Here is a 21,031-nt window from a genome sequence, read left to right as displayed (position 1 = left end):
TAAACCAACAGACATTTATTCTTTCACAGTTCTGGAGAATAGAAGTCTAAAATTAGTATCATTGCACTGAAATCAAGGTGTCAGAAAGGCCCTGTTCTCTCAGAGGCTCTAGGGGAAAATTCATTCCTTGCCGCTTACAGCTTCTGGCAGCTGCAGGCATTCCTGTACTAGTGACTCTATCACTCTATGTCTTAATGGTCACATTGTCTTCTAGTCTTTGTGTGTCAGATCTTACTCTACCTTTCTCTAAAAAGATGCTTATGATTGATTGTACTTATGTCCCAACCAACTGATCCAGGATAATTTTCCTATCTCAAGATCCTTGACTTAATCATATTTACAAAGATCCTTTCCTTCCCTTCCCTTCCCTTCCCTTCCCTTCCCTTTCCTCTTCCTTCCTTCCTTCCTTCCTTCCTTCCTTCCTTCCTTCCTTCCCAAATAAGGTAACTTCTGCATGTTTCAAGAACTACGACATGGATACCTTTTAGGGAGCCATTTTTTTTCACAGTCTTACTATAGAGTTTTCCTGGGATTTTAAGACATGAAAAAAAATTGAATTACTCGGCTTTACTATACATTTTTAGAATTACCAATAATAAACCATCAGTATGTACAGAATTCATTAGGCTAAAAGAATATATGGTGCATTAAAGATAGAGGGCTGTTATAGCATAATGTCAGAAAGAAGTGTTTTTATTTTTAAAATTTTTAACATTTATTTTTTTTGAGAGACACACAGAGCATAAGCGGGAGAGGGGCAGAGAGAAGAGTGAGACACAGAAGCCTAAGCAGGCTCCAGGCTCTGATCTGTCAGCACAGAGCCCAACAAGGGACTTGAACCCACAGACTGCAAGATCATGACCTGAGCTGAAGTCGGATGCTCAACCAACTGAGCCACCCAGGCACCCCTGAAAAATGTTTTGAATTAAAAAAAATAAAAAGGAAGTGAACAAATTAGCAGTAATTTGAATAACTATGCCTTCTTGTGAAAAATGCAGGAGATAATTAATAACACTAGTTAATCCAAGATTCTAAGACTGTTTGGTAGTGTGTGGTTGGTAAAGAAGAAAAGCAATTTTGTGTACCTATAAAACTGTGGGCCAGGCTTTTGGAGATTTCCATAATTCATCTTTATTCTGTCCCATCTTCTTTTCTATCATTCTTCAACAATACACTGTACAGGTATTGCTAGAAAACTATTCTTTAAAATCTGGACATTAGAACAAGGAAGAATCATATTTTCTGCTTGTGTCCCAGTCTTCAGCATCACTGAATAGATAGTAATATTGTGAGTTGAGTCTGAAATGTGATCCACCAGAGTTTGTGTAGACAACCCTAGTATAGAGAAGCCAAAGGCAATCCACAGCCCTCCTTACCTGAGACTGAAAAGGACATTTCCATCAGGGTACACACGCAGCATGATGTTCTCCACAGTTGTATCATGGATGAAGGATCTTTTAGAATGGACAAAAAATATGTCAGGCACCCAAATCTTTTTGATCAATCTATGGTCAAAGGTCATGCTTTTGTTTGTTGTGCTAGGAAAGGAAAGCCTCTCATCTTTCCAGGAATGTCTGAGATACAACGTCATTGTAAAGTCCTAGGCAGAGAGAAACAGAGACAAGTCAAAGCCAGTAGGAATATAGTTCAGGATGATCAATCAATGTCATTAGAACCAGATTGATTGGCATGGGTGTTAATGATCTATAAAGTGAATGGCATATATTGTATTTTCTGGTAGATTTAGGATAAATCCAGTGAGCTTGAGTTGCAGAATCTCTCCTTCATGTGGAGTCTGGTGAATGTTGAGTTTCTGGGAATCACAAAGAATTCAAGTTGGGTAAGGGAAGCCAGGTTATAACTGGGAAGCCTTTCTATGTAAGCACTGGTACATCACCTAAAGAGATCTCAGAAGAAAAGGACTTGAATCCACATGGCCCAATATTTTATTTTGACTTATTTTTTCATTGCAAATAAATATTCACTTTTATAATGTATCCATAAATTTATATTGCCTTTGTTAAAGAACAAAGCTACAGACCCACAAAATTACAGTCTCCCATTTGAAAACCTACAGTCCCACAAACACAGATACAGTTTTTATTAGAGCTATTAGTGGATCCTGAGATGGAGACAATGATTTTCTTCAGCTTGAGAGACAGAAAGAATACCAAGAAATGGTGGTTCTCAAATTCTAGTGTGCAAAAGACTTACCTATGAATTTGTTAATATGGCATATTCCCCAGAAGCTAATACCAGTATGGCTCAGGGAATTGAATTGTTCGTGTATAACCCAATTGTAAAGAGATAAGGATGCGGGGGGGGGGGGGGGGGGGGGGGGGGGGGGGGGGGGGGGGAGGAGGGGAGAAGTATATTAACATTATTTTAGCAAAAAAAAATGTGGTTAGTCAACACTTTGAGGTTTGTTTGGCTCTCAGATACTATGTTTAATATTTTCTTCGTTTGAACAGAAACTCCCCTAGCTACATCCAAGTCATTGGGTGTGGACAATGACGATTTGTTTCACCTTTTACAACTGTTTATTTCTTACTATCATTTATTTCCCAGCAACATTCAAATTATTCTTGAACTAGTTACATGTGATAGAACTTTGGCATTTATTATATAGGCAAAAGACAAATCTCAGTAAACTACAAATAAGTCACCAATTAATGAACTAGTTTGTTTGTTTTGTTTTGTTTTTTATGTTCAGAATAGAGGTACATTGTATTATTGCTCTTGGTTAGTGTGGGAGCATTAGCTATGTGTAATTTTGGATTAGGGTAAGAGCAAATAAGTAGAATGATTCATTTGTTCCCATAACACTACTCTATAGGGAGTTGTGTGGGTTACTGCATGGATTGCTTTGGTAAGCATATATTTTTAATTAGGTGTTCAGTCTGTTCTGAAGGTCACTGGGCAAACACAGAGCCTAGGAAGTGGAATAGCAGCCATTATATGTCAGTGATACATCAGCATCACCACTAGTGGGCACTATCATGAGAAAGCAGGCTGAAGAGCATGTTGAGAGGAGAGTGGGGTAAAACTCCAAGGAATTGAAAGTGAATTCAGGGTAGGACAAGTGAATGACAGGGTGGGAAGATGATAAATGAGAAGCAAAAGAAGCCAACACTGGATGTTACTGATAATTTAGAAAGCATTTTCACATTGGGCACGGAGAACCCAGTCCAGTTTTAGTTGACACTGAGTACCAGAGTGGACCTTACTCAGGAGAGGATGAGATTGGGTTTTAGGGGCAGAAGGTGGAGACAATGAGAACTTTTGATGCAGATGGGGTCACTCAGGGGTAATTTAGAGATTATGCCAGGAAAGGGGAAATGAATGCTTGCTCCTGGAGTATAATGGACTCAAGAAAATGTCAGTTAAAGCAGATTTTGGTCAGGTAAGAGCCAAAACTTTCTAAACAAGGCATTTTTGAGTAGTGAGTACTATCTGTGCTATTGCCTCTGGAGTAGGGTGGTTAAAATAAAGGAAGTTTCATACTGAACTAAAATAAATATTGAATTTGCTAATGATAAGGACTAGATGAACATTACTTAAAGATTGAAATAAGATATAAGATGTCATAAAAATTTTGCTTAAATTTGTTGGAATTTTTATATATCCTATAATTTTTCATTCAGCTAGCATTTGGATGGCAATAACTAGCTGGAGGAATCACTATAAATAAAACTATTAAGTATATATATAAAAAGATTATTTGATCTTCCAACTTAATTGATTTATGTTTTCTAGACCTGGCCTCCTTAAGAGATTCCCTACCTTATTCTCTCTCTCACCTTTTTTTTTTTTAAATACATCTTCATTCTTTCTACATTTTATCTTTAATTGTGATATTTGCATATTATAAAAGTAATATATAAAATCTAAATTCAAGCAGAAAGAAGTGAATAGAGAGAGCAAAACAACTTCAACTCTATGAAGCAACGTAGGAAAAATATATAATAGTAGCATACATAATTAAAATGGTTTATTAAAACACCAGTGACTTTGACACTCTTCTCTAACCTTCCAAACAAAGACCAGTATCTTGTGGAGAAACTTACCATTTTAACCTCTGAAATGCTGTCAATGCTTTCAATCTGGACATCTATACCCACTGGTACTGGAGACCCTTCAGAAAGAAGAATGAATGATGTACCCAGAAATCATTAAAATTATTTTGGAAACATTCAAAGCAGAGAGAGATCAATGTTGCAAATTAACAACAAATTTCTCCATTATTTATCAATATATTATTATACAGTCAATTACAGTAAAAGGGCACATGTATAAATAAATGTTATGTCAATAATTATTATATATTTGCTTATGAACAACTCAATATTTTCCTTCTTCTAGTATACTTAGAGTATAGAAATAGTGTTTTCAATGTTTTTTGTTTTAGCTAGTAGTGATTTAAAAAGGAACAATGTTTCGAAAATATGTCTGAGATTATGTAGAATTATGTGTTCTCTATGGTAAGGGTCATATTTTACAGTCAGGAAGCAGAGCAGTCATGGAGTTCATGACTGAAAAATGTGGGAGTCTTTTCTCTCTTGCCAAAAACTCAGCCTCTTTCACTTGCGCTGTGCATGGAAGGCTAGAGGATCACAGATGACAGTATAGTGCTATGCAGGGATGCCACACATTCACAGATGTCCCTTTGCAGAACTTCAGTAACCACAACCTGCAGTTTGGATGAAACAAACATCCTTAGAAATGTGTTTGAGGGATGCCTGGATGGCTCAGTCAGTTAAGCGTTTGGCTCTTGATTTTGACTCAGGTTATGATCTCATTCATGGTTTGTGAGTTCAAGCCCTGCATTGGGTTCCGCACTGACAGTGCAGAGCCTGCTTGGGATTCTCTGCCTGTCTCTGTCTCTGACTCTCTACCTCTCTCTCTGTCTCTCTCTCTCTCTCAAAATAAATTTTTAAAAACTTTAAAAAAAGAAATATGTTTGATGAGAATGTATTGAAAGTCAGTTCTGGAGAAACCTCAGACAGACAAGTGCTGAGATGTGTCTGCAGTTGGATCTCAGAGAACCAGATTGTGACCGATTCTCAATTAAATTTTATTGTCTCTGTATAATTCTGAGCTTAAAAAAATGATTTCAACTCTTTTTGAAAAAATAGAAATCTTGCTAGATAGATCCCAAGTGGATGTTTTAGTCAAGATTCTGAGAATGAGAAGGGTCAGGCTAGAAAACTTCCTTACTGACACTAATTAAAGTCTGGATGTGCTATATGTGACATACATGGGCATACAATTCAACAAAGCATCTAGTTGTTGTGTTTTAAATGTGCAACACATTATAAAACAAGATATGCCTCACCTGTCCCCCATCTGTGACTCCCCTCATTAATTGGCTGAAAATACCTTCCCTTTACTAATACAGATTCCCTTTTATGCTCCATAATATATCCTCACATCATTCCTTACTTATAGAGGTTCCATCTAGACAGGCTCTGGGCCTGTCACTCAAATATATTCCCGCTCCAGGCCTCAGGAACATCTTACTTGCATCCTAAGCACCAATGACTTTCTGCCATATTGGATCAATTACCTCTACAACATTAATTATGACAATTGTATTTAAAAATTGTTTAATGATAAGTATGATTATGCATTAACTTGGGGACTGTTCAGTATTACTCCGTTACTTATTGAGTTCAGCTCTGATGCTTTTGTTGTGTTTACTCTTTTTCTTTAATTAGTATAGGTATCAAAATAAAAATGCATGGCTTTTGAGGATGGCTTCAGGATGAGTACATCTTTCCATTAACTCCAATACTCCTAGGGACTGAAGGCCTTGGCGAGATCTTAGAGAGAGGTAGCAGGATGGTCCTGGTTAAAATTCTGGTGTTAGAGTCACAGACTAGAGTTTGAACCTGGCTTGACCACTCATATGTGATCTAGGGTTAGTAACATTTCTAAGCTTAGTTTCCTCACCTATAAACTCTCACCTTGAAGACTTATTTGAGGACTAGAAAGAATACACAGTTAGTAAACTTAATTGGCGCTCACTAAATAAATGTTATTGCTACTGCAATTCAGCAAAAATGTGAGCCTGCTCCTAGAAATACAGGCTATTCCCCCACCCTACACTCAAACATTTAGATAATCCATCCACTCCTAGATGGATTACTAGAAAATGATACAGTGCTTCTCATAGAGCGCTTATTTTATGACAAAACCTGAGAACAATTTGCATTGTGACTTGTAAGAACACCCCAATTGCTAATGGCTATTTCTGCAAGGCTGGGGCAGTCTTCTAACGCCACCACACAAGGACATATTTGTGCCACCACTGGATGTGCAACAGACCCTCAGGGTTGTTGGAAGACTGGTCTGAGAGTGGGGTAAAAACATAGCTTGTCCATTAGGAATGGAAACATTCTAGATTACTTTTTTTTCATCCTTTGGATTTATTCTGTTCTTGTGGGGATTAGCGCTTCCATTTTGAAAAAAAGTGTTGGCCCTCAGATGCCATCTGACCTCATTTTTAGCTCCTCTGAACTCCATGCCCAAGTGTACCTTCCTCTGGGGTCTGGGAATCTATACATTCTTGAGGACAATCTGGAGATTGAGGGGCATGTAAAGGCAAGATACAGAATTACAGAATTGTGTATATATATATATATACACATATATATAAATTCCAAGTATTCTTTTTATAGATAAGGAGCTGAGTCTCAAAGAAAGGGTAGTAATAAAGCAAATATATTAAAAATCATAGAATTTCTAGCCATAAACCTGAATTAAGGCCAAATTTCTGTAAATCTGTTAATTCTTCTGAGCCTTAGTTTGCTTATCTGTAAAATAGTGGGAATAATTATGTGGTACCTACCTAATAGCATCGCTGTGAGACTAAGCAAAACCATGCATATCAAGACCTTCGACTAACCCCATTCAAGTATCTTAACAACCAACTTGTTCAGCATCTATTGGATCAGTCATACATACAACATGAATAATAACAATTTCTCAAATATTTTCATTAATTCTATATATAAAGCATTTGGAATATAGTAAAAATAAATAAATATTAATCAGTATCGTGTGTTGATTTTCCAGGATCATTACCTAGGTAGTAACACACACATTTATAGTCTTTTTTTATACATAAAGATAGATCATCAGTCTATTTTTATGTATGCTGGGACAATAGTTACATAACAGTTATACATCTTATGTGGATAGTGCATTTAAAATACGTTATACAATATTTTATCCCATATTATCATTACAGCCATTTGTTAGGTAGTTGGAACCGATGTTAGCTACAATTGACATATGACCTAACTCACTCTGAGATATTATAGAGCTTGCCTGAAACCTAAAGCTGGTTAATGCAGGAATGTGGTCAGGTCCCTCTGGCTCCTAGTCTGGTCCTCTTGTTTGACAATCATAGATTATACAAGCGGCTTTCACAACTTCGCTTTTGACTTGAGTCAGTAGCCAGTATCTAGATGCTAAATTGATTTCACTTTGAAGAACCAAAGAAATCATCATCTCTAAGACTGAAACAAAAAAGCCCTTAGTGATGAGAGATGTAAAGGGTAGGGAAAACATAAAGAAAATGAGCTGCAATTTACAACCCAAGTTAAACAAAAAGCTCCCCTAAATTTATATTCTATTTCCACATAATGAGTCAATTAATCTTCTAATGCTTTATAAAAGTAAAAAACACTGCGGTAGCAGCTGGTTTTAATGTTAAAGCTAATTAGGAAAACACATTAAGGCAAGAGAAGTGCTGAAGTTACATTTAGCTCAAGAGGAAAGAAGTATGTGCGTGTGTTTATGTTATGGACAAGTATAAAGAAAGAGAAGATAAATTAAAGCTTGTCATTTATATCCTGCAGCCTGATTTCCCCCAGGAAGGCAGCCTTGAGAGAACAGAGAAATGGGTCACCAGGAGGAAGAGGCTGTTCTGACCAAGACAAGAGAAGGCTAAGGACTGTATTTCACAAAGCTACCAGAGTGACACTTCTGACTGAAGTTATGGATTTTTCTGCCTGAACTGACAGAACACATAAGACATTTGGACACCATTCAGCCCTAGTTCATGATTGTCAGAAAAATATTTTCATCGTGGGATGATTTGCCACCTGCCACTAAGTAGCTCGTTTCAATTGCATTTTTAATAACCCCACAAAGTAGCCTCATGGTTGGGGAAAAAGCATTCCCACTCAAAATAAAATCTTAAAATGTATCTCTAACAGATCAAAAGAAGTGGAAATTTAAGGTCAATTCTATGTTTTTGTTGGGAATGGGGATGGTAAGATGGGAGAGAGAATGAAGATTTAAGTGTTTTAAGGTAAGAACAGAGGGTGCTCACTTGGTAATCTACAGCCGTATTTCTCGAATTGTAAAATGTGCTCAAATCACCTGGGGATCTTATTAAAATGTGGATTTTGACTCAGAAAGCCTGAGCATGGGGCCTGAGCTTCTGCATTTCTAACTAACTCCCAGGTGATTCTGCTACTGGTCCTTGAACCATTTTGAGCATATAGCTTTCTAGAGTGTGTGTTTCAAGGTCCAAATAAAGGAGTCTGTTTTCTCTCAATCTTTCTGGCTTTCAATGATCCAAAATAGACTCATAGAAACCCTTTTCTCTAAGATAGGAATTCATTTAATTGAGGAAGGAACCTAAACTGACAGGAATTATGGCAGCGTTTTGAACTGGTGTTGAAGAGCATACATCATTTTGGGGTTCTAATTGCTGTTCAGGAGACGCCAGTTCCAAGTCATTCCTGTGCGACTGGCGCTCTCTAGTGGCTGAAAAGGCCCACAGCAGGCCAAATTTCTCTTCATATCATTTTCTCCAACTAAGTGGTTGTGGGGAAGAATTTAGAAGCTTGTATAGAATCACGGAGACCAAGGTAGAGAATAATTGTATGATAGTTGTAGAGTATATTATCCAAACTTGGGGCAAACTTTGGTTGCGGGAAAGAAACGGTCTGTTGGGAATGGAAATTGAGGGCTCAGGCATCTTTAGGAGATTTCCAGTAAGGAAGACACATTTGAGGAGCAGTGATGTGAAGAAAACAAGATAAAGAAGTGGCCCTGGAAGCAAAATACAGACACATCTTTAACCTGATTAATTTTTAGACTTCTAAAATCTTAAATTAAGTTCAGTAAGTGTGAGAAATGCTTTGGAAAAACCAAAAATGAAACTAACCAAGATTTAATCTGATGCTGATAATCCAATCCAGCAATTATCAAGTGTGATTCTCAGGCTGTCAACAGCATCACTTAGGAATTTATTAGAAATGCAATTGTTGGCCCCACCCAGATGTAGGGAATTAAAACCTGGATGTGGGGGTGGGCTCCGTAATCTGTTGTGAAGAAGCCCCCAGGTGGCTTTGATGCTTGCTAATGTTCTAGTCAAGAATCTAATAAAATCAAACCTAGACCCTTAGAATTTCAACCCAGTGGATTCCATGAAATTAAACAACAACAGACAAACATCCTTTAACAGAACAACTACCTGACGTGCTGTTTTATTTTACCTGCTAACGAGTGAGTTCTCTGAGGTATCAACAAGCTTCCCTTGGTTATAACCACAATATAGTGAGGGACACGTTTCCCCCACCCCATATGGAAAATTAAAGTATTAGTTATTTTTGAAAAAGCTGTCCCTGTTCTACAGCTGAGGGCTCCTGCCTTCTCAGCCTCACATGCACACCTCTAGTATTCTGAAAAGTTGTCAGCTCAGAAATGGTAGGAGTGGAGATTTTAGGTCAATGATAGAAGAGTCAGGATGGATTTACCAGTAAGACAGAGAGTTCAGATTAACCACTTGATTTTGCCACATCCTATGTGTCTCTGGAAAACTTGGTACCCTCTGTGATACAACTGTATGCTCTTTAAACAATCTGAGGGCAGGAAGGACGTTGTTCCAAGTATGTTCTTATATGGCCTTCTTCTGTCTTCTTTATTTGCCCTTGCATCTTGGTTCTACCACATAGTGCTTTTTTCATGGTTAGGAGCAAATCTCCTAACCTCTCTACATGTCAGTTTCTACACTGGAATATCAGGGATCATGATAGTACCTACTTCTTCAGAACGAAGAATAAGCTAGTGCATTAACAGGCTCAGCCCAGTGCCTGGCACTCCAACATTCCCATCAACTTCAGTTGCTGGAAGTGATTAAAAGAGATACCTGAACAGAGTTGTTCCATGGGGAGCCATGGCATTTGGTGTGTTAGTCCTTCCATCAAAACTAGGCACTCCAGGTTATAAGGTTGTTCAATAAGATTTTACGAATATCATTCCATAATAGAATTTACAGGTTTTAGTTGAAAGAATAAGTTGCCATATAGGCAGTATATATCCATTCACTATTTATTGAACACACATTATTTACAACTAGTAAATAGTATATTTACTAAAGATATTTATCTTCTTTTTATTAATTTAAAAATTGTTCTCATTCAAGAGAGTATCATGGTAAACATTTTTTTTAAATAGATGGTCTTTACTTGTGTTTTGGTCTTAACTGCTTCACATTTTCAGCTTCATTTTGACAGTGCAATGCATTGTGATATAAGAGTTTTGTAAAGATAACACTCACCTCCAAATCCAGGTCTCATTGCAAAATCATGGTCCTGTATATGAAGAAGCTGCTCGTATTTCAGGAGCCATGCTTTGGTACTGTCATTTTTCCTCATTCTGGCTTCTTGTTTGCTCTCCCTCCAAAGGGGGAAAAATACTTTTAAGATACATATATTTTTGATTTTGGGTATTTTGATTTAGGTTGGCCTTCTGTATTCAACATGGTATCCTCTGAAATACATACGTAGAAGCTCATTTTCTCAGCTTATATTACACTTAGACAAAGATCTGCCAACATTTACTCTTTATTATGTAAGTGTGGAGCAGGTAAGGGAACCCAACATTTGGAGCAGCTTATATAACAAACTAAGTTTGGATGTAAGGCACTATTACATAATGTAGGCAGTATTTCTCGCAATATGGTTTTGAGACCAGGAAAACCTTATCACTACCACCTTACATCCATGCATCCCACCCCAGATCACCTAAACCAAAGCCAGAGGAAACAGGGTCTAGGAATCTGCCTAGGTAAACATGTTATCTAAGTGATTCTTGGGGTCACTGAAGTCAAAGTACTTCTGCACCCAAGATAGTAAAAAACAAAACAAAAACAAAAACAAAAAAACCAACTGCAGAGTTGTAAACTAATGAAAATAGTTTACAAAGACAAAATGAGCAGAAAGTATGGGTACCAGTTGAGATCTGAATAGAATGTCTGCAATAGGCTCTAGATCCTGAGGGATGGCAATGGGAATGGAGAGGAAGCCAAAGGAAAAATAGGCGGATTTGACAATTGATTGGACTTGATGTCTGGTCCATTTGTGAAGTAAGTGAAGTCAGTTTTTATCTACAGTTATCCAGGATGTAGGCAAAGTGGAGAGTGGCCTCTCCAGTGTTCCCAGTGTCTGATCTAGGAGTTACTACCTGGGTCTATGAATATGGAAAGTTGCTGGATCTCCCTGACTCATTTTCTGTCCTGTGATACACACTTCCCAGTGATTGCTAAGTGTGGAGGTAGAATGCCTGTGGAAGCGCAGCTCCTCTGTAATTAGAGCAGACCCCTTGTTCTGGGTGCTAGAGACTCTGCTCAGCTCCTTCCAGAGACACATGTCTGCCATGCTCACTGTCAGCAGCAGCAGCAGCTGCTGCTGCAATAACATCACCAGACATTGAAGGGGCTACTAAGTAAATTCTAGTTACTCTGAATTCTTGATATGCTTTTGCATTAATTACTGTCTTCTTCAGAAAAGAGATGTGAACTTTAACATAGGACTTGTGGATGTGATTTCTTAGCTTAATAAAGTGACTTTGATGGTGAGAATTTCATATCCTAAAGCAGCTGATTCAGGAAATATGTCCAGGCTTATGGGTACCTATCACCATCCAGTGGGGTATTTAATAGGGAAGTTTCTGGTTGAGACCCTCAGAGGTTTATGTATGTATTTTTGCCATTGAGAGAAAAGGGGAAGTTGGAAGAGGAAATCTGTCTTGAGTAGAAGACAATGAGTTTGATTTTAAACGTGTCATTATATCCTACAAATAATTGAACATATAGAACTATTTCTTCCAAGGATCTCATATTAACTAGAACATTTCTTTTAAGGAGCTAGAGTGAACTATTTACTGAAAAAATAATAGTAGCTAATGTGTTTATTAGATGCCTATTATGTTTAAGATCTCATGCCAGGATGTTTTGTAAATATTAAATGCATCTGAATTTGGCATGCATCTGAATCTCCTGGCTTGCTGGGACCCATGCCCAGAGCTTCTGATTCAAGAGGTTGGGGGTATGAGAGACTGCATTTATAACAGTTTCTTGGGAGAACCACCGGTCTGGAAAATAGTAGACATTTAATAAAAGCTAGCTAATTGTTATCATTTTAGGAAAAATCAAATGTAACTTTGGTTGGAAACTCATGGAAATTTGTGAACTCCTTTGGTAATATAATACAACGAAATGGCTGTAACTCATATCTTTCTGGAAGCATTCATTTTCAGAAGCATCATGATATTGAAAAGGATAAATCTTAATTAAGAATCCCAAGAATACTGAACACAGAACTTGTATGAAGCACACTCTTGGCAAGCAGCAAAAGCACACACACCTATTCTTCTTCTTTTTTTTTTTTCAATGTTTTTTTTTTAATTTATTTATTTCTAGGAGAGAGAGAGAGAGACAGCGTGAGCAGGGGAGGGTCAGAGAGAGAGGGAGTCACAGACTGAAACAGGCTCCAGCCTCTGAGCTGGCAGTCAGCACAGAGCCCGACGCGGGGCTCAAACCCACGAACCACGAGATCATGACCTAAGCGAAAGTCGGACGCTTAACTGACTAAGCCACCCAGGCGCCCCCACACACACCTATTCTTACCTTGAGGGCTCTTCTGATGCTGAGTAAGGTGTCTCATACTTATTTATTTTTTACTTTATTTATACCTCATCAATTTTGCACAAGCGATTTTGTAGCTTCCATACCCTCTAAAAGAATTTTGAAAATCTATGTACTCATTTAGATAGATGTCAACAATTTTCTCATTATAAAATTTAAAATTACTTAAATATTGGAAATTTAAAAGAAAACTCATATCCTTCCTCTTAATGTATTCAATGAATCTAAATGCCCACATTATGCATTTTAAAATACATGAATAAACTTCACTTTAAAAATAAGAAATTTTATATCATTCCTTGCTTTCTTTGAACTTGTATGTCCATTTTATTTCCTTCAGAGAATCTTATTACCTCACCATATTTCTTTGCAAGAATATATGTATACACGTTAACTATATTAACTATTGTGTATTATGTATATACATTAGCATCTATGGCTATTATAATTAGAGCAAAGCATAACTCATATAAATGTTGATACTTACTAAAATTTTATTGGCAATGGATTTCTTAATGAAGTGATTATATATCTTCCCCAATTGCATCATGTTTATGGATATTATGCATTGCTAGTATGAAATAAATTCTAGCATTATTCTATTCTAGCACATGTTCTATTTCTATTCTTTACTTTTATAGATGAAAATATTAAAAACTTTCACATACATAAAATTTGAAGAAATTTTTTTCAGCATTGCTTTAGCAACGTAACTTGATTATTTAAATTCTTTCTTACTTACTTTCCAAAATTCACATTGTGATCTATCATTAGTAATTATTTCTAATGATTTGTAACCTGACAAATTAATTAGGTTCTTCCTTTAATTTTGTTGAAAGCAAAGAAAAAAAACATAACCTACTTTGTAAGACAATGTGTTATTTAAACTAGAGTCATCTACTACCTCCACAACAATATTTATAATGATCTCTTTGTACCTAGGAGGATTTTATACACTGGGGCAACACATAAAGTAATATTCAGGAAAAGGGAGCTATATGCCTTAATTCTGCCAAATGAGATAGAGCAATAAATTAATTAAAGGGACTCTATAAAGGAGACTGAAGACATGCTTTCAGGTACATCGATTCTAAGAAAGAAGTAAAAGGGAGTCAAAGATCAGAAATTGATTATTTTAAAACTATCTGTGGCCACATGTCCCTCTGATAGCTTGTTTATAGCCTGAGGGGTACATTATACCTCAGAAGTATAGGTGTCCTAGCTTGAAGACCCTGGCTTATGCAACAGAAAAGAGATATATGTAAAGGTTAATAAAGTGAAGGCTGAAATAGAACAAGGTCAAGAGAAGCAAATATGTTTAATAAGGGGATATTCAATATATGATGGAGCATCAGACTTAGCTCAGAGTTTTCTGGTATAATTCAATATATATATATTATTTTAAACCACTTTGTGTCTTCTGCCCTCTGCCCTCTTCTAGAAAAAAAAATAGCTCATATTTTTAGTAGCTATTGAAAGAAACCTTTTGGATAACTTCTGTCTGAGGAAAGGGCCTTATAAAAGGCTGAATTCTGACAGGATAGAGCAAAAAATCTCAACTCATGCAAAAGTCTTACATGAGCATTCTTAATCTTTGTCTTTTCCCACAAAGAATAACAAACATTGTTTAAGAAATAGTAGGTGTATGTCTTGGTAAAAGTTATCGTTTCTTAAAAAATTTTTAATGTTTATTTATTATTGAGAGACAGAGCATGGGAAGGGCAGAGAAAGAGGGAGACATAATCTGAAGCAGGCTCCAGGCTCTGAGCTATCAGCACAGAGCCCGACGCAGGGCTCAAACTCACAAGCCTTGAGATCATGACCTGAGCCATGTTAGATGCTTAACTGACTGAGCCACCCAGGCACCCAATAGTTATCAATTTTTGCTTTGAGTTAGAATCTTTTCCTTCCTGGATGAAAAAAGGAAAACTATTTCCATGTTCCCCCTCTCCTCAGTATCAGAAACTCTACTAAAGGGGCTCTGTCAGTTGAGCGTCCAAATTCAGCTGAGGTCATGATCTCACAGTCTGTGAGTGTGAGCCCTGCATTGGGCTCTGTGCTGACTGCTCAGAGCCTGGATCCTGATTTGGATTTGTGTCTCCTTATCCCTGCCCTTCCCCTGTTCTCTCTCTGTCTCTCTGTCTCAAAAATAAATAAACATTAAAAAATGAAAAGAAACTCTACTATAATTTTGTAACTAAGAAAGTGGGGGAAGAAAAGGCTGAATTTTGAGTAGTTTCTGGGAGATTAAGAGTCTTTGAGGAGGATATATTAGGCAAAGAATGAAAAAGTCCTAGAGCCAGATAAGGAAAAGCCAAAAAATCTAACTCATTCTGATGCATTGGAATTAAATAAATGGAACAACAAAAACTCATTTTAATTGAGTCACTAACATTCAGCAGGTTACTTTACAAAACTGCTTTCTGAAGGGCCTATATTCTTGATTAGTTTACTAGGATGAAACTAGTTGAAAACAAGTAGGCTGACATGAATAAACTATTTATCCAAGGAAGGATATAATTAACAAGCATTTAAAATTTTTTTAATCAAAGAGAGTTAACAGTGAGATACCAATTAAGACCATAATTACCATTTTATACCTATTAAATGATCCCAAAACACAAAATCTTAGTAGCCAACCATGTTAAAAGGATATGATGAAATAAAAACATTTATACTTTGTAGATGGCAGCATAAATATTGGCAAAACCCTTTTAGAAATCAATTTCAAGAGCTATAAAGATAATTCATATGCTTTGTCTCATAATTCATTTCCAGGAATATTATAATTTTTATTGGTACAGGGAAAATTACATGCATAAAAATATTTACTGCTGTGATTCACAACAGTGCAAATTTGAAAATAAATGTTCAATAATAAAGTAGGTAATTTTGGTCCTTTAATTCAAAGTAATAATATGGAGTGATTAAAAATACTAACCATTATAATGTCTGTGAAACAATATAGAAAATAATTGAGTTAAGAAAATACAAAATGGTTTCTACACTATAATTTCAAACATGAAAAATCACGGAGCTATATGACTAAGGATTAGAACTTGGAAAAGGGAAAGCATTGCCATTCTTTGTATTATTTCTATGTAAAATTCCATTATTGAATTTGTGTAATAAATTATAATATAATTATATATCATTATTATAAATTTTCTAGAACAAGTTGGACTTGCCATCTTGGATCTTTTCCAAATAAATATCTAGGCATGACTCTCCAACTTGTTGATGAGGGAGGATAAGGCAAGCTGAGGGCAAAGCACAAGCTAACAACCTCCTCTACTCCAAGGAGGGATAATATGTGTGACATTCCTCAGTCACTCCTGACTGCCCAAGAACAAAGGAAAGGAAAAACCATGCAGGACATGAGTCTCCATCAGTTTATAATTGTCTTAGTAAATTACAAGAAAAAGGCAATCTTATCAATAGCCTACCCTCCAGAAATCCATAGACTCAGTGTTTTGGAGCCCCAGAATCATCCTCCCCTCATAGTGATGTTGGGAACAAAGTCAAGAAGAAAATGTAAATAATATTAAATTCCTTTATAACCTGTAGCCCATTGACAAATACTTGAGGCAATACAGAGGATAACCTTTCTTCAGGAACCTCCTACTGTCTTAACCTTCAGGCCTTACTAGATCAAAAACAACCTTAGCTTGACAAGAGCAAGGCCCCTGGCATCTTAGGAGTTGTCTTTAGCATGTGAAAGTCCTTCTGGAGGCCTCCCTTTTGCCTTGACCTCCCCCAACTCCATCGCATATAACCAGTCACTCCTCACAACCCCAGTGCAGATTTCTGCCCACAGATCCTGTCCTTCTGCTTTAATAGTCATCTTCTTACACCAAAGATTTCTGAAGAACTGTTTCTTAGCCATCGGCTTTGGACACCCTCCCCACCACTCCAAAACCTTATCATTATCATTCCATTCTCCTTGTCATTCTAGAAGCATGTCCTGCTGCTTAATATGGACTTTTTTTTTTTCTCACTGAAGCTCTATTATGAGCCAATACAGATAGAGGCCCAGGAGTCTCAAATAATGTATAGTCAACATTTAAAAAACTTTGCATAGACTTACTATTTTTCTTTAGAAAAATACAAAATGAAGCAAAAATGATCTATTAGGCTACATAGATGCAAATCCAAGGATGCAATAAAGTAGTAGGAAAATTAGGTGATCCAGACTAAGACAACCTTCATACTTCTGGATCCAGTGATTACATCTAGGTCCCTGATGCTTTTGCTGTTTCTTAGGGAGGACAAGGTGCACTATACAGAGCAAATCTCCTGGCTTTGACTGAACTGCTCCTGAGCTCCCAAATTCTGGACATACATACCTGACTTTCGTCAGTAGCCCATCACTTACAAAAACAAAAAACCTACACAGACGAACATTTCTGCGGAAGAGTCAGCCAGAGAGAAGACCCCACTTAAGACACCACACTTCCTGTGTCTTACTTGGGTCTCTATCTGATCATGAGCTCAGTGGTGAGGTCTGTTTCCTCACCTGTGAAATGAAGAAATTGGATAGATTAGGAGCTGGTCTGCAGATATTTTTTTTGGCTAGCCCATAGGGTATACTGAATTGGAAAATTTCACATGAAAATCTTAATTTCCCACTTCTTTTACAAACTCAAAGAATCTAGCAACACTGGGCTCAAGTTTTCTTACAACAAGAAAAGGCTGGACCTGACAAGCTATTGCCTCCAGAGAAGTGTATTGTCTGTAGTCACACAACCTTTGCCTCTGCCTTCTGTCTTACCTGCAGTAGCACTTGAATTTGCTCTCCCTAGGGCCCTCAGGCCTTTCATGTTAGGTTCATGAATGTGCGTAAATGGTTAACAAGTTGTTTTCCAGGAAGGAAGCAGCCCTATTTGTAGTGTTTGCTGATTCCCATGATGTAAATACTCCCACTTGGCTGATTTCGAGGTACTGACATGATAGAGATGTGCATACCAGCCCATAGTGTAGGGCTGTATAATATAATCTGGTATGATATGATATATTATGATATGATATAATATGGTTTAGTACAACATAACATAATATAATATAGTATGATTTAACATAATTTACTATAATAGATAGGATAGGATGATATAGTATAGCATGGATTTCTACCATACATATAGAATAGATGTAAATAAACTAAAGAACAATGGTAACAGTAAAATGCAATACAGGAATTAGGAAGTGGTGAGTTTTAAGTGTTATACCCAGATCGCAGTATCCTCAACGACCAGAGACCACCGGGGAGACCGAGTCACGCATGCAAAGGCAAAGGGCTTTATTACTGGCTCGAGCTTGGGCTCTCAGACTTTACCATTGCAGTGGATCCTTGCTGTGAGCCTCTATCAAAGGCAGAGTAGGGTTTTTATGGGGTTTGTGACAGGGGAGTTACAGAAGTTGTGGCATGGAAACAGTAATCCAATCATAATTATACAACATCATTGACAGCGGGTTTGACCATACACATTGTCTAGAGTACTCGTTACTTTTGGCGGAATCCAATTACAACGTTTAGAGTACCTTTAAATTCAACCAATCACAGAGGGAGCCTAGGGTCTTGTTCAGCGACTAACGGGTTAACTTTAACATTAGGTAACAGTGTCCTATCTATAGTTTCTATCTCCAGGCCTCTCCCTTAGTAATGTGGAGGGTGGTCGCTGGCCTTTCCTGATTGGCTATTGCAAGGGTGGTTTCTCCTGCCTTGGGCAATGTGTAACTGCCTGATAGTTTTGGGGAAGCTGAAACGTAGGCCTTCTAGTTTAGAGGGGAAACTGAAAGCCTGTCATGGAGTCAGTTTGGTTTAGACTTGTGTCCTTACATAAGTACTTATTACTTTTTTAAAAAATAATTTATTTAATTGTATGTTTATATAATTTAACTTTTTTTAATTTTTATAGTTTATTTTTGAGACAGAGAGAGACAGAGCATGAGTGGGGGAGGGGCAGAGAGAGAGGAAGACACAGAATCTGAAATAGGCTGAGCTGTCAGCACAGAGCCTGATGCGGGGCTCTAACCCATGAACCATGAAATCTGACCTGAGCCGAAGTCGGATGCTTAACCAACTGAGCCACCCAGGCGCCCCTATATAATTTAACTTTTAATAATGTTGATTTTTAACAGCCAGCAAATAGATTTCCAGCAAATATAACAACTGGCCCCTGTAAGCCCATTTAGGCAGAGTGCATACTCTTCTCACACTTCTTAAGACCTGAGACAGCATATTGTTCCCCTCGCATCCGTAATTCCCAGCCCAGCACTTGGCATATAAAGGGCACCTGAGACAACCATTAGCAGAATGAATAAATATTCAGTGGGCCAATATGCTTAATCCTCTTTGTATCACTGGGGAGCCAAACATTTTCCCTAGACAAAACAGGGACATTTTTCACTTGCCAAAACTTACTTTATTCACTAATTTCCCTTTTTTGTCCTATTTTGTTTTTAAGAAACAAAGGGTATCTTTGGGTAAAATATTTTAACAATATTTGGACAAAAAAGGTAATCTTTGGGTAAAGAGTATGATTATATTCTGAAAAAAAATAATAGCAAAGCATGTAAAAACCTGACTGGATGAAAACTGGCTCAAAATAATGCACATAAATGCAAGGTAATGTAAATCCATCCACTTCATAATTTTCAAAGAAAGATCATGCTTTTCTTCCATGTTCATTCTATTTGTTCTCTTACATTATGAAGGAATGGATAATTAATTAATTGAGTAAATCATTACTTATTTAGTTACTGATAATCAGATTGGGTGTGGGGCAAAGACCCTCACAGATTTTATTCACATACTGAGGTCTGAAGAATCCTGGGCTCCCTACTTTAGAAACTACCCTGTACAGTAATTTCCATGTTTTTGTCAGAAAATGCCTTCAAATCTGCATGAAAGACTGGTGAGTGGCAGCTCAGAAACTGGCTGGCTGGATTACTCTGTTCAGTCAGAGGAAATGACTGGCTTTCATTCTAAGTGGCTACTTTTGAACCAGAGTTGATAGCTTACTCAATCCCTAGTGCCCTAGAGGATTTTTCTTTGAAGAACAAAAGAAACCAATATAAATTTTAATGAATCATATTCTAGCTTAATGATGAAAGGGGTACATCACCTAGGATAGAGAGAAGCGAAAACAGATATGCTTGGCCCCTGAGATACCCTCTTCATTTAAATAGGGTCTAAAAATGAGACCTTTAACATAAGAAAGAAATTCCCACCTTACCACAAAGAACTGAAGCCCTTCTTGCCCCTTAGATAACACCTGAAAAATACACAAAGATTCTTCTGCAGCAGCTCTCCCTGATAGTGGGCCAGTGTGCTGGGTTAGCTCCTCTCACAATCTCCCTTTTCCTCAGTCTGGTGTTATAATCCCATGTTTTGCAAATATTGCTTCCCTAATTGCCTTGAAGAAGACTCAAAAAGTGATTAAACTGGATGAAACTTCATATTATCTCAGATCTAAATGTGGGAACAGAAGCATGGAAAAAAGTGTGGGAGGTGGTCCGTGACTTTTAAGAGCAGAGCAGAAATCAGGAAGGAGTCTAGTAAATTTTTCTTCCCATCCCCTCCACACCTCTTTTGTTTCTGGTCATTAAATCTGAGGCTTCACAAGGATTTATTAGTTTTTTATGTTCTCTTTCCTGATCTTATTGTGAGTGCTTCATAAATATTCAAGACGTGAGGGCAATCTGGCTGAAACATCTGTCACCTTGTTGATTGCCAAGATTGGCTGAGCGATATCACTCACCTTCATTCCTCAATTTCCCCTACTGGGTATTTTTGAAAATCTTGTGTTTGGTAAAAGGGAGCAAGAGGTTACTTTTTGCTTATTAAAGGTACTGAAATAGTAGGGTTACTCATCATTCCTGCTTGCCTTGGACAGAAGGGATTCCTGGGACACTTAGTGCCAAAGTGTGGGGAGTTGCCAGCAAAGCAGTGTGAACTAGTCACTCTACTAGATTGCTCCTCCACTGGCATTTGCAAACATGCTCTCAATTATCGATGATAAGACAGTAATGATGAGGGGAGCCTGGGTGGCTCATTGGGTTAAGCGTCTGGCTTCTGCTCAGGTC

At 37.4% G+C, this 21,031-nt stretch overlaps 1 protein-coding gene across 2 annotated transcripts in view; it reads right to left on the bottom strand.

Moving 5' to 3' along the window:
• The window catches only part of GABRR3 (gamma-aminobutyric acid type A receptor subunit rho3), a 44,909-nt gene extending 26,707 nt beyond the window's left edge, over nt 1-18,202 (bottom strand). Inside the window, exons 1-4 of one of the 2 annotated variants that reach the window (XM_039221983.1) lie at nt 18,172-18,202; nt 10,580-10,698; nt 4,068-4,135; nt 1,377-1,600 (exon numbers count right to left, since the gene is read on the bottom strand). In XM_039221983.1, the coding sequence (XP_039077914.1) occupies nt 1,377-1,600; nt 4,068-4,135; nt 10,580-10,676 (389 nt within the window). In that variant the 5' untranslated portion in view covers nt 10,677-10,698; nt 18,172-18,202. Of the gene's footprint in view, nt 1-1,376; nt 1,601-4,067; nt 4,136-10,579; nt 10,847-18,171 lie in introns of those variants that run through there. The other variant, XM_039221984.1, reaches the window with a different exon arrangement.
• Between the last annotated feature and the right edge of the window lie 2,829 nt (nt 18,203-21,031).

The sequence above is a fragment of the Hyaena hyaena genome, unplaced genomic scaffold (genome assembly GCF_003009895.1).
Source record: "Hyaena hyaena isolate Hyena2069 unplaced genomic scaffold, ASM300989v1 scaffold_1040, whole genome shotgun sequence".
NCBI lineage: Eukaryota > Metazoa > Chordata > Mammalia > Carnivora > Hyaenidae > Hyaena > Hyaena hyaena.
Note: the sequence above shows the minus strand (reverse complement) of the source record. Positions and strands in the feature narration are given on the sequence as shown.